This window comes from Convolutriloba macropyga, chromosome 7 (genome assembly GCF_964194025.1).
Source record: "Convolutriloba macropyga chromosome 7, txConMacr16.3, whole genome shotgun sequence".
NCBI lineage: Eukaryota > Metazoa > Xenacoelomorpha > Acoela > Convolutidae > Convolutriloba > Convolutriloba macropyga.
The window spans coordinates 53,852,128-53,865,994 of record NC_134474.1 but is presented as its reverse complement, the minus strand read 5'-3'; the positions used below and the strand labels follow the sequence as shown (position 1 = coordinate 53,865,994).

The 13,867-nt window shown below is 33.9% G+C and overlaps 1 protein-coding gene across 5 annotated transcripts in view; it reads left to right on the top strand.

Annotated features, from left to right (window-relative positions):
• LOC142342368 (uncharacterized) overlaps window positions 1-6,836 on the top strand; it is a 69,863-nt gene extending 63,027 nt beyond the window's left edge. For all 5 annotated transcript variants that reach the window (XM_075393669.1, XM_075393670.1, XM_075393672.1 and 2 more), the window contains exons 7-8: window positions 224-490; window positions 6,548-6,836. In XM_075393669.1, coding sequence (XP_075249784.1) covers window positions 224-490; window positions 6,548-6,572 — 292 coding nt within the window. In that variant the 3' untranslated portion in view covers window positions 6,573-6,836. The remainder of the gene's footprint in view (window positions 1-223; window positions 491-6,547) is intronic.
• Window positions 6,837-13,867: the final 7,031 nt, after the last annotated feature.

Below are 13,867 nucleotides of genomic sequence, written 5' to 3'. Positions count from 1 at the left end.
TTGGGCTTTCTGCAAATGAATAATAAAAACATGTTCTTATTATTTTTTAATTAGGGGTTTAATTAGAGTACTTGGCTTTATTGAATTGAACTTTTTTCACTTAATTCTTCAAATCTCTTGAGATTCTTTCAAAGTGGACAATATTTGATTATAGAAATAAAGATTCTTGACTTGTAGATCCTGTGTTTAGGTGTTTAATGCGTGGAATATTTTGTTGTTTCAGCTATCTCATTATCACAGTGATACTGACTGCTCTATTCTTCACCACTCTGGCAATAGTCACTGTCTTCTGCATCACAAGACTACTTCACAGGCCTAAAGACCAAACACAACATCCTCAACTACACCAATTAAATCACACCCCTCCCTCCCACCAATCTCAGCTGCAAACTTGCTTGACTTTGGAGCTCAATGGCACTGGCTCCCCTTCTCCGCTCACGCCGGATCAATCTGGCATTTCCGAAGTCGATTCCTGCAATCCTGCCGAAAGGTACGGTAAAATTGTCGTGCTAACTTCAAGATACCCTCCAATAATCAAGAGTGAATGTAAAATCTGTCAGAGCAATAAAGATTTGCAAAGAGCAACATCCTGAATCGCAGGGGCGTACAATTACAACACTAGTTCTAGACCACATTACCATAAAACTCACGCTATACCCATTTTTATGCGAAAATGAACCACTACATCCTCGAAATGGGTGATCAGAGGTCATTATGGAAAACCTCGAATTGGTCTCCACGTCACCGTAGCACATAAAAAGGAATTTTTAAAAATATTTTATATATTTAATATTACCACGCTCCAATTTTTTGCAACACAATATTATAACAGTGTTGCATGTTCAAGATTCTATCATTAATGATGATCTATAATTTTATAGAATCCATGTTGCATAAGTGAAAGCTATCAATATTCGTGGAGGTCATCGTCATTAGAAGGAACTATGAACAATATTGTGAAAGCTATCAACATCATCAAACAAAATTAAAAACAAAGTGATTGACGATTCAATTTGATAAACACTTTTCTTCTATAGATAACTCGCATTCTCTGTAAAAACATTTGCCTTTGAAAAAAAATGGGTTAAATCATCAAAGAAGTGTGGTCATTGTTTTTTCACAACTTGCATTAATATTCCAATCTGGCATTGGGGCGTGATCAACCAAAGAGCTTTTAAAGATTTACAAAATCACACTCCGAAGCCTTGACTTTGCCACCGATCTCATCTCTCTTTCACTTGAATTTTTCTGAATCAAATTTCTTCGTAAAATCACGTTTTTTTTCTCTTAATAGTTCAAGCCAAAAAAGATTCCTAAAAACCAAAACCTGCCAAGCTCAACCAACAAAGTTAAGAAAGCTATTTAATTTTTTCTCCAGGAATATTCAATTTTGACTTTTAATCACTCATAGCAGAGAAAAAAGTAATTTTTGCTTCCGAGCAAACAGAGAAAACAAAAGGCAAAAAAATCTATTGAAGATTTTCAAGACATAACTCAGATACAATTTGAAAAAACCAAGAAAATGTGAAAAGGTCGGGGTTCAGTGCAAGACCAAACAGGGACGCTTTCGCGCTTTCGTAGCTTGATTGCTCAGAAGCCACCAACAAATCAATTGAATGATTATTCTCGATCCTTTTAAACTTTCTATTCACATAACTGGTATCAATAAGCAAAATTTTCAGAAAGAAATTATGAAGTTTGCTACCTGCGTTAAAAAACAGTTCGTTATTATACAGCTCTAACGTCCTATAATTTCTGTGGTAACAAACGAATAACCACATCAAAACAATAAACACCCTTAACAAGTGAATCATTGTATCATTTCCTGTCGTCCCTGTATAGCAACGGCTGTAGTGATTGTTAATAAATCGTTTATGAAAAACGATCAATTAAGAATTCTGTTTATATTAGCGGAAACTATGGCTGAGAAAATGGAAGGGCTCAGGAAAATAGTTTGAATAAAAACTATGCATTCTAAAACAAATTATAGCCACCCAGGTTGAGGTCCAGACCGAAATCTTCTCTGATCAAACAGACCCAGACCGGAGTGACCTCTGACCAGACTAGTGTGAGCTCGATGGTCATTGTGCGCTCGAGGTGCGCTCGAAGTCACCTCTGATCACAAATTTCTAGACCGAAATGACCTCTGATCAGACAAGTTCCACACCATTGTCCAGACCAAAGTGTGATCGAACTGTGACCACTATAAGGATGTATGCACTCTGATTAGTCCATAAAGCCAGCATTGAGTCAAATCATTTTTAGAACATCGTTCAGGCCAACGACTCCTCAAAAATACCTAGCATCGCACTGTTTTTGGGAGAGAGTTTTGTTTTGATAAATAAAATATCAGTTCAAGCTAAAGTTCGGCCGAAGATATCTATCATCATTGTGCAACAAAATTTTCAGAAAATTAGATGATGCAAAATCTATAATCCAAGATCCACAAAAGCGCACCTGCACAGAAGGTAAAACGTTGTCCTATTGAGTAAAATTATTGTGCGCAACATTGAAACACGTAGCAAAATAACAGTTGTTGCGCAAAAACACATTTCCTTTGAAGCTCACAAAACACTATTAATTCTCCATATATAAAAAGGGCGAAAGGGTGATACTGAATTTTTGTTCCGACCCCTCTTGAGGGGGGAGGAACTATATACTCAAATGGGTTTTTTTTGTTCAGTCAATTTTGGCCGATCGATATATTCATTGTACAGAGTTTAGACTGGTATCATTAGACAGCTCGTCCAGCGTAGAATATGGAATTAAAATGTTTTTTTTTTTAATTTTCGTTTTTACCGGGAATTATCGGGGTTAAAATTTTTGAGAAAATAGAGTGAATTCCATTGATTTTATTCATTTTTTTCCGGAATTTTTGACTAAAATATCGTCAATTTTGCTAAAATTTGTTAGAAAGTGTTGTTTATTTTGTTTTTAAATAAATAAAATTTTAAGTTTTAAAATTTCTCTAAGTTTCTTTAGTCCACTTTGATTAAATTTGCAGGAATTGCACACCCATAAACATCTAACACAATCTTTGTAGACTCAAAAGGGGACTATTTTTACTCCAACTTCGTTAATAGTGCTCTGTAATTAGAACTTAAATGTTTTTTTGCTAACTTTACTCGTTGATTATCAAAAACGCATTGTTTTTGATTTTTTAACTAACAAAGTTTCTATATCTATAAAATTTGAATAAATGAGTGTTCCTAATGGACGGACAACATTAGCAGTGCTAGTTTTGGACCAATCGTGGACTTACAATCCAAAAATAATTCGGATTGTAATCAGTCGTCCTTTTTTTAAACTAAATTATTCGATCTTTTTTATATTAATTAAAGAACAGAGCATTTCAAATCATAGCTCAGTAGTGATATGTCTAATTGCCTTCGTAAGTAGCTCCATATTAATGCATCCAGTTCTTTACATAAAAACATATGGTCGTTTTTAAATTTACAAATGTTTGACTTTTAAATAAATAATGGTTTATTAAATTTTGCCTATTTTTTTCTTAATTTAGTCAACTTGTAGCTTAGTTTCAGCAAAGAAAAAGACTTCTTCTTTCTACTGATTTAAGATTTAACCTCTTTTGCGGTTTTACGCCTTAAGTCATGGTTTTCTGGCTTCAATACTTCTAGATTTCCATTTTTTTTGTTTTTAGGTAATTGCCCATTTTTCACGTTTTCTAGTTTTGTCACATTATCACGTTATTGACAGTTCATATATCACATTATTGTTATTTCATATTAACGCAAAACTGATAATATTAAAATCTCCAAAGATAAAGATTAAGGTTTTAACTGCTTCGACACTACTTTCTCGATGAATTTAATTGAATTTTATAACTGTCATTTGAACTGCCGTTTTCACTTTGACTTTTTAGTCTTTTGAGATTTCCTATACAATGACCCAGATCTATTGGTTTTTGATGGAAAATTAGATGAGCCAATGTTCTGATGATAGTAGATAGCTGATGCCTTTCATGACTTTGAAAACAATTGATTTCCAAAATAAAAAGAAACACTTCAGTTTCGCAATTTTGATCTTTATTGTCTGCTTGTTACCTAGTCTCGTTAATTACAAGCCAAATATGACATTATTGGTGTCACAGGAAGGCGTTAACAGGGATTGATATCATAAAACCTAATGTTTTCAAATGATTTGTTATGACATTACTGGCTTCGTCACGGGTTTTTCACAACAAAAAAGTAAATTAATTTTTGATTTTTGTCATATTTGACGTTCTTTTTGAAGACATAAGACATATTCTGGATAAATGCAAGTCTCAAGGGCTTGTGTAAAAAACAATCATATTTAAATATTTTCTTTTGTAATTAACGGCTTTCATTACTTTGGAAATAATTTTTTTTTTCGAAAAAAACAAGTATTTCTTAATTTTGACTTTTTTCTGTTTGTCGACTTTTTACCTAATTTTAACAACGAGAGTTCTCATATTACATTATCTCATAATATATTATCGGTGTTCAGTGAAGGTGCAATCGAACATATTTTGGGGGCCAAAATATGGCTTTACGGCTCCAAAAACGTTTTCTGGAAAGTTTTAATTAACTTTTTGTTGGTTGTCTCTGTGTTGTTCTTTTTGCAATCTCATAAAAAATTGATTACCGACAGTTTTTAATTCCCTTCCATAGAAGCCTTGTTAATCGTAAAGCTATGGAATATCGTAGTTGATTTCAATTGGTTCTCATTACTTTGAAAGTAATTGTTTTTTAAAAGCAAATTTTTTAACTTTACTGTTTTGGTTCTGGTACCGGCAAACTGCTCCCAAATGACAGGTGGGCAAATATAATTCAAGGGCTGTAGCCTAGATAAATTTTGTTTATGGGTGCAAAAACATGTGAAGGTGGGATTCGAACCCCGTCCAATGGAGTACTCCCGAGAAGCATTCACCACTCGGTTACTTCACCCAGGTTCTCGCTGTTGCTACAGTTTCTTGTACTTTAGCATCAAACTTCACTTCGGAATGAGAGCAATCGAGATCATACAAAAATGAAGAAAAAAATTCACGAGAAGTCAAAGAGTGTTCTAAAACAAGCGCAAAAATGGTCACGCAATAATTTTGCATAAAAAAACGTTTACAATGCTCTTTCAATTGATGAAACCATGAACCCTTAACTGCCAATAGGTAAAAATTGCTGCGGCAGTTAGCTTGCGGAGTCCAGGAAAGACATTCTTTTGAAAAATCTTTTCCAGTTCAAGCCTGAGTCAAACAAAAAAATCCGTTTTGGCTCTTCGTCGTCGTAGTGATGTTGGCCTGAATGGTATCAAGTGCTCCCTTGTTATTTTTGCGTCTAAGGAATAAGTACGCAATTGGGCAGTAAAATTTGTCTCAACGCGAAAAAGTTCGACGCATCTCATGTAAAAGTTTTGGACAAAATTCACAGAAGCCACCGACCTTAAGCTAAACTGCTGTCAAACAGTGCCCAAGATCATGAAAAGTTAGCGCTGCTAACTCTACGTTACAAAGATGGTAGTCACACAAGGTTTTGGCATCCTGACATCAAGCGCATGTCCCATTATCTTGGAATATGTTTTTCAAGGCTGCAGAATCTATTATTAAAGGAAAAAATTCTGAACAGTCACGCAAAAGTCAATAACAACATTTTGGAGAGGTTTCAGACTAGTAACCTATCTTTCAGAACCCTATCATGGAGGGTTGTTAAGTTTACATGAAAAGAAACTTGCCAATCAAGGTTGACAGATCTTCCATTTTCAAATGAATAACTTCGTTAAATTATGGGCCATTAAATTTTTTTTGAAAATGTAAACAAATGTATACTAGTTTTCAATAATTTGTTTCTACTTTTTCAAGGAAACAGCATTAGGTTAGACTGGACAGTTTTCAGCTCTACTTTTTATTCTGATCCCCACATATGAAGCTGTTCTTTTCCTAAGAAGCATTGCTTTTTAGTTTGACTTATCATTTAATGCAGCCAATATTGTTCGGGCTAAGTGTGGTCAACCAGAAGATAAGCTTGAATTGGAGCTAATCGCTCCGTGGTTTTTTACATTTAAAATTATAAACTCATTTGCGTGGTTCATATTACTCGTGGTTCGATTTGAATTAATTAATCCATATTCGTTTTTTCGAAATTGCAAATTATGTTCAATTAGTTCGATCACGTGTCGATTCCAATAATCTTAAATCGTATCGTCATTTTCATCATTTTCTTAACTACATTATCATTGGGTGAGTTAATGCAATTCAATATTGAAGAGCTGTCCCCTATTTTTGGCTGACAGATATTAAAGACTGTGAATATTTTTACGGTAAAATCTAGTCTGATAATAATTTCTGATCCCCACATTTAAAGGTTGAGTCAAAAGCAGATTCAATCAATCATTTGCTTCCCATCTCGTTGGGTGACAAACGGTTATATGCCTCAATGGAGTTTGGATCTTCAACTCAGCGCTGTAATTAATTTGACTTTTCGCGGCTTCCTTTCCATGCTTTTTCAAAAAGAAATGTCCCATCTTCGAATGTTTTAAATTAAAATCTCCTAAAAATAATTTCTATTTGTTGCAGAGACTTGGAGCACAATTTGGACTGAAACTACGGCAATACTAGACCAATTACCAATACGACTACTTCACGTTGCTGCAGATTATCCAGCCAGTACTTAAGTGCATTCATAGTAGATAGGCAGTCCTACAACATACACATCTTCAGTACATACATGATTCACATTCTCATGCTCGTTGCATTTTCGTAGAATCCAAACTCAAACATCATGTATATCATAACTCATAACTTTGTCCATTCTTTCTTTTATTGCCACATTGGAACTGTTTCTTTTTCGCCCGGGCGAATTTGACCATACATAATTACTATAACAACACCTTTATAATTATGTACAATAATTTTAATCGATAATCTCACCTCTTATTAAGGCTGTGCAATTTGTTTCTGTCGGGCCAATTACCCAATGCCAAAATAACTAATAAGAAAAAATTTCGGAAAATTTACCAAATTGTGTTAAGTATCCGAAAGACTATTATCAGAGAAGAGCAAAGGGAATTATGGTGTTGGGTATATTGGCACTTTCGGTATTTTGGGATTAGGTAAATTATCACGTGGCAATCCATTATCATTGAAGAATTTATTTGTTCCTACATGGCAGTGAAAACAAAATATTTGATCACAGGCGCAAAAGAAAACAGTTCCTCCACGTTTCCTTTTAAACTGTCGCGAAGATGTGTCCTTTCTGATAATTGTTCGATTACAACCTCCTGTTTACACCTCGAGTTCTGAATCATTCATTTGTTGATTTAATTTTGCCCACGCCGAGATAGTGACTCAGACAACTTTACATTCTTACGATGTGTTCTGTAGTAAATTTATGATTTGTTCCAAACTTTCTATAATTCAAACTTTGATGATGTTGAAATGTTTGTACGATGAATTTTATTTTGATTACTGTTCAAATGAATTTTTCATATTCCAAAAGATTGATGAATAGTTCCAATTACAGAATTTAATTTTTGGTCTTTTTATTTGATCAAAATAAGCTTTCTGTTCTACGACATTACTGTATAAGTAAATATACTTATACAGTAATGTCGGAGAAACAAATCAAACAAACATAACCAACTAACGTCGGGCGAATTGCTCTCAAACGACCGGCGAGCGGTTGGCTTCGTCTAACAAATTAGTCTACAATAACAGTCCGATGTTAACTTAATTATGTTATGACAATAGACAAATGTTACGAACACTGGAAAAGAAATCAAACAGGTTACAATTTAAGGCTGAAGTTGAACTATCTTTTAGAAGTTTTGAACACTTGTACGATTTATTTCAAATCCTCCAGCCTTAAATTTTCTCGAAATTTAAATTGAGCATAATAGATCTAAATTAATTAACTATTGTAACCGATGTAATAACAGGACATCAACAATGAGGAAGATACTTCAGGTATTGTTGAGAAAATTGAATTAGCAGTCTTCGTCGGAATATGGACAACCACACGGTCTTGAAATCGCTTCGAATTGAGTTCTTTTTAAAGTTAAGTCAGAAGTGTACTTTCTATGGAAGTCAATCACTTATCTTCCACCTAATTTGAATATCATAACCCCGATCAGTTGCCACGGTATAAAAACAGCATCGAAAACCCGTAAAATGCTCGTGTACTTGCCCGATTATACGTTAACATTTTAAACTCAAATGTATAGATTCTCCACAATCAATGTTAAATACATTTGGTATGTTTGAGTGAACATAATTCTCAATTATTCAAGGAATCAGTGCTAGTATGTGATCAAAAACCCAAAATTGCTTTTCAGTCTGCAGCTGCAATTAGTAAAAAGTTAGAGCTTCAAACAGATAAAGACAAGAATCACTTTCAAGTGATATTAGTAATTGCTTAAGCTACAAGAGGATGAATTAACTTTCTAGGCAAAAATCTTTTCGGCAGTGCTTTTTTAGTGAGTGCGATCAAAAATTTATTCTCAAAGTTGAATAGAAAACTCTCCAATTAACAAAAGTAATTCTTCAAGAACAGCTGGAAGAAAGAATAGTGTATGTTTGTACATAAAAAACGGTTAACCTTTTTGGGGTAACAAATTAAAAATGTTGATCAAGTGACAGAACAAAATTATTTACCGTCAATTTCTGCATGTGATTTCCGCATGCTTCGTGAAACGTTTTAGGGTCTGTTTTCTTAGCCAATAATCAGTTTTCTTTATTTTTTGGATGTTTTATTTGGATGAAAAAGACTTCGAAAAACTTCGTTGGCCAGTAATGATCTCTTAACTCAGAAAAGGACAAAATATTCAAAAAATTTGAAAACAATCGCAAATTTTAACAAAATCTTGCTAAAAATCAAGATATTAAAATATTCAAAAACATTTCATTGTCTCAAGAGACTATCCAGCATCCCTATTTTAAGCTTTAAATAAATTCAGTGGGTCATCGAGATCCATAAACTTGGAACACGATACAAATTTTCCGAAAATTTGAAAAAAATTAAATTTAATCAAAAAGTTGCTAAAGCTGGAGTCATTGAAATATTAATAACCCTTCTATTAACTCTAGAAACTATGCAATAGATTATCATCAAGCCTTGGATGAGGTCCCTAGGACCACGGTGCCGGAAAAAATGATTAAAAAATCAAACCAATTTAACAAAAAATTGAAAAATATTTTTTAAAAATTGCTGATATTAAAATCCTGAAAAAAATTCCATTACATCTAGAAGCTATGCAACAATCTATAATCAAACCCTAGAGGAGTTTATAAAAAATCGCTAAAATCTGTCATATTAAAAAAATGAAAGCTATCCCACGAAAAAATATATTTTCAGTAACTTAATATCAGAACTTGAAGCATGTTTTCTGGCCCCTGCGTCTGCAAAGACGTGAATAATGAAAATTAAATTAAATGTCAAAAATTGAAAAAATTTGCACGTTTTGTAAAAAAATGCTAAAAAATCGTGATTTTAAAATGTTGAAACCATGCCACTACCACTAGAAACTATGCAGTAACCTATTATAAAACCCTGACAAGGTTCCTTGACACCTAGGGCTGAAAAACTGACAAAAATTTTCAAAAAGCTTTAAAAAATTGTGAAAATTAATATAAAATTGCGCGTTTTTAGCGATCCGTTGTTCCAACGTAGCCACGGGGGGGGTGCACCGCCGCTGGGGGGGTATAAGTCTCCAAAACAGTCTGAGCTGAAACAGAGCTGAAAGGCTCTAAGAGCACTTAATGCCCGCTGGGCGCTACCTGTTTATCACGTTATTGAGGACGAAAAGTCAAAAGCGTCAGATGAAAAATCGGTCAAGCGAAAAATCGTTAACATACCCGGCAGATTGCCGGAAAATAGCCGCCGTTGATTCCAATAAGCATGATTGGGATTGAAATAACAGAAGATATTGAAAAAAAAAGATTTTTGTACAAAAAAATTTTTTTAAGTCCGATTTATTTTGATGGCATTTCGTAGTTGAACATACTTCTGTTTCTTAGAGAGAGGCTACTATCAATAACAATAAGCATTAGAGCTGGTAAATAAAACTTATAGGAACGACGTTCAAATAGCGGGCATCTAAAATTGGGCTTTATGGGTTTATCCCGTTTCTATTTCTGACATCCATTTTTGTACAAACTCTGTTCATTTTGAATTGCTTTGCTGAGCATCTGATGTTCAAAATCACTTTTAGCAGAATGAGAGAAGAGAGAAACTAGCCTAGAGAAGTCAAAAAGATTTCACGCAAAATGTTGAAAAGGCGGCAAAATGAGGTAAAGCGAAACATTTTTTTATTCGACGAAGTAAAAAAACATAGCAGGACAAGTCCTGACGTACAATTCAAAGAATTTTCATTCACTAAACAGAAAACTAGACCTAGAAAGGACTATGAACGGATTGGAAAAACCATTTAGAAAAAAATCCGATCTAAAAAATCGAAAAAACAGAAAAAATCAAAGCGAAATTGCCGCATGTGAACAAAAAACCACTAGCGAGAAAGCGAATTTTTGTTCAAACACCGTTTTCTCACTCTACTTTAAATTCAGAGCGAAAAAATTTCACGCCGCAAAACCACTCGCTTTTTCGCTCCACTTCCTGTTTCGGCGTGACCAAAATCACTACTCCAATTTGAATTCAAAAATCATGAAAATGTGTGAACAGATCTTAAAAAAAAGACAGCGCCCCAATACAATTCAAATTCTTTGAATTGTAAAAAATAGGAGCGCTATAATAGCCGGCTGAGAAGATGAGGGCGGCTATTAATAAAAAAAGACCGATAGGACTAATATAATTGCTACAAACTTCGTTTGAGAGCAATTACAAAATTAGTGATGAAAGTTATTCATATTCCTTCTATTAAATTGAATCTGCACCTTCACCCGAGAACATGAAAAAACGCTAAGTGTTGAAATCTTTTCGAATGAGTTCACTCAAACAGTGGCAGTTTCAAACAGAAATCAAGACTGACTTTTAATTGCTATTAACAATTGCCTAAGTGACAAGCAGGTGAATCGACTGTCTAGGACAAAATAGTTTAAGCCGTGCCTATTCAGTGAATGTAAGCTATGTAATAAAAATTCTCACAGTTGAATAGAAAACTCTCCAATCAACAAAACCGTTTTTAAAGAACAGTTAGAAAAACTCAGTGTATGTTCTTGTGCAAAGAAAACGAATTAACTTTTTGGCAGTTTCAAATTAAAATTAATAAAGTGACTGATTGAAAATTTTACCAAAATTTTCATGTTTTCCTTATATTTTCGTGAAAAATTTATTTGGGAAGCGTTTTCTCAGTAAATACTTAGTTCATTGAACTTTTGAAGAAATATCAACTCAAGCTGATACGCGAGTTTCATGTCACTATAATTCCAAAGCACAACTCCATTACTCAACATGATTGCCTTAATTTTATCATCTCTTATTCCGTAGAGCCTTACATTAAATTTTACCTGAATTTACTCTACCTGAAATGTCATTTTAGGCATATTTTTTAACTTAATTGTTGATGTGATTTCGCTATAACTGTAACTATCAATCTAAAGTTATAAATTACACGACTAAAACCACATGGTACTGAGTATATATACTGTTACTCACTGATTTTTAAAGGTTGACTTTATGATGTTATTGAGGTAAATATTCGAAGCAAATAATTAGAATAACTGACATTTTACAAGGACTTATTTGGTGTTTCACAGTGCGATTTTTAGCAGATATATTTTGAATAAAATTAGCTAGTAATAGCCTTTTATTGAGCGGTTCAGATGCGTAATATATCCACTAGTTTGCCTTGTATTTTAGAGTTTTGTTAATACCGGTTTCGGCTCTAATGAAGTTGACTCAAACCTAGAGTTTTTAGAGAAAATTCCAGTTCAATCTTTAATTATTTTAGCAATAATTATTTATTAACTTTAGCAAGAAGTTTCTCAAGTTTTATCAAGTATTATAAGATGTTAGGCAACTGATTGTCAGGCTGGTTCTCCAGTGTTCTCGTGATCGTAAGTTCCGCAGGGTTGTGCCTCGAGTTGTATTGGTCCTTCGCAAATATTTACTGATTTTCAAGTTGGGCAATTTCCGGCTTTTCTACGTCTCTTGATGTTTGTTCAGTACATATACAAGTTCCGTATTAGCACCTACTTTATCAGAATAATTACTTCACCAATTACATAATCTCTCACAAAGTTATTTACTGATTATGTGAATTTATCTTCAAGAAACTCAAAAAAGTAAATATTGAGGCTTTTAGGCACTTGATTTGTTCGCTATTAAACTGTCACTCTGCGGTTGATTTTCGTAAACACAAACAAATTTGGGGTCACAGGCCTAGATGGAAATAATGGCTATATATGGCCTTGAAAATGAATATTAATTAATATAAAGCACTTAATTAGGGATATTTTAAGGAATATCATCACGTAACTATGAGGGACGAAATAGGGGCGTGACACTACCGGACTTTATGAAAATTTTCCATGAAAATTTTGGGAAAGAACTGGGTTTTTACAATTTTTCTATAAAACATATAATCTGCACGAGTATGAGGATATAAACATATTTTTGTTGGAGCCACCCAATTTATGTTTTCTTAGAAACGAGTTTTGGAACGAAAGCATTTAAGTTAAAGACAATTAAAGAAGTTAAGAGAAATAAAGCTTAAGTTAAGACAATTGGAGATGAAGGTTAAAGTGAGGAAAGTTAAGACAAGATTAAGAGCTTTGGAGGAACATTAAAGATGTGAAAGTGCGCTAATTTCAGAGTAAAGAGTGGGAACATAAGTTAAAGTTAAGGTTAAGAGAATAACGGGAATTAGCACTGAAAATAATCATGGTTATTTCTTTGAATAATGGCTCTAAACTTTTAGAAGGAGGATAAGAGGGATACTGGTTAAATGAAGGGTTTAAAGCTTTGGTTAATTTCTGGAAGTGAACAGTTATTTCGAGTATATAAAGCACTGATTAGTTTTACTTAGTGAATGAATGGGTACTCAATCTGTGAAAAGAATAATACTTATCGAACTTATATAAGACTTTCAAGAACTTAAAGCATACTCTCCTCTCGGGGTTGAGCTTGGTTGTCCAGTTCGTCTTCTGTGTTGAATCGATCAAGTGTAGTAAGGGAGAAGGTAGAGGTTGCTGGCATTGAATTTCGTCGTTGTCGTTTGAGGGTTCCAAGTTCTTCTGGAGAGATGACTGTTGGCGGTTGCTTTAGTTGTCTGGCTAGAGTTGTGACTACGTCTGCTTTCAGATGTTTGGGTAAGGAAACTACTGGGTTTAGCGGTACATTGGTTCCGTTAAGCTTCATGAAATTTGGTTCCATTCGTCGTACAAAGGCTACTTTATGGTTTAAGAACATGAAGAGAATATGTAGGGCTAGATTTCCGATAAAGACAATGATTGTTAGCGAGAGAGAAAGTTTGATTGGAACGTAAGATTCAAGTTTGACAATTAGTGCTGGTTTAAATGACTTCATTTCAGTGGTAATGGGCTTTGCTATAGCATCTAGAGATTCTGTTGATAACTTTCGATTCGAGTAAATAAATTCTGTTTTAATTTTCTTCAATAAATCTAGATTTGCTTCTGTGCTGGAATCATATTTCGGAAGTTCGTTGATGTTGGGTACTGAGTCAATTAAATGTCCAAGTGGATCTGGTAATTTTACATTAATTCTCGTTGCTGGAAGGTACTGACAGCTTTGTAAATCAGCTCGAATTTTAATGTGGTCACTGAACATTGTATGTCCACATTTTAATGTGATTAAACAGATGTTACAACCTTTATGAGGAACATTGGTGTGTCGGCCATTTTCATCCGTACCAATCTCACTAAGGGTATAATAACTTGAAGCTGATGTTAGGAGCCAAATTCCGTATCCAAGGTTCTGTGCTC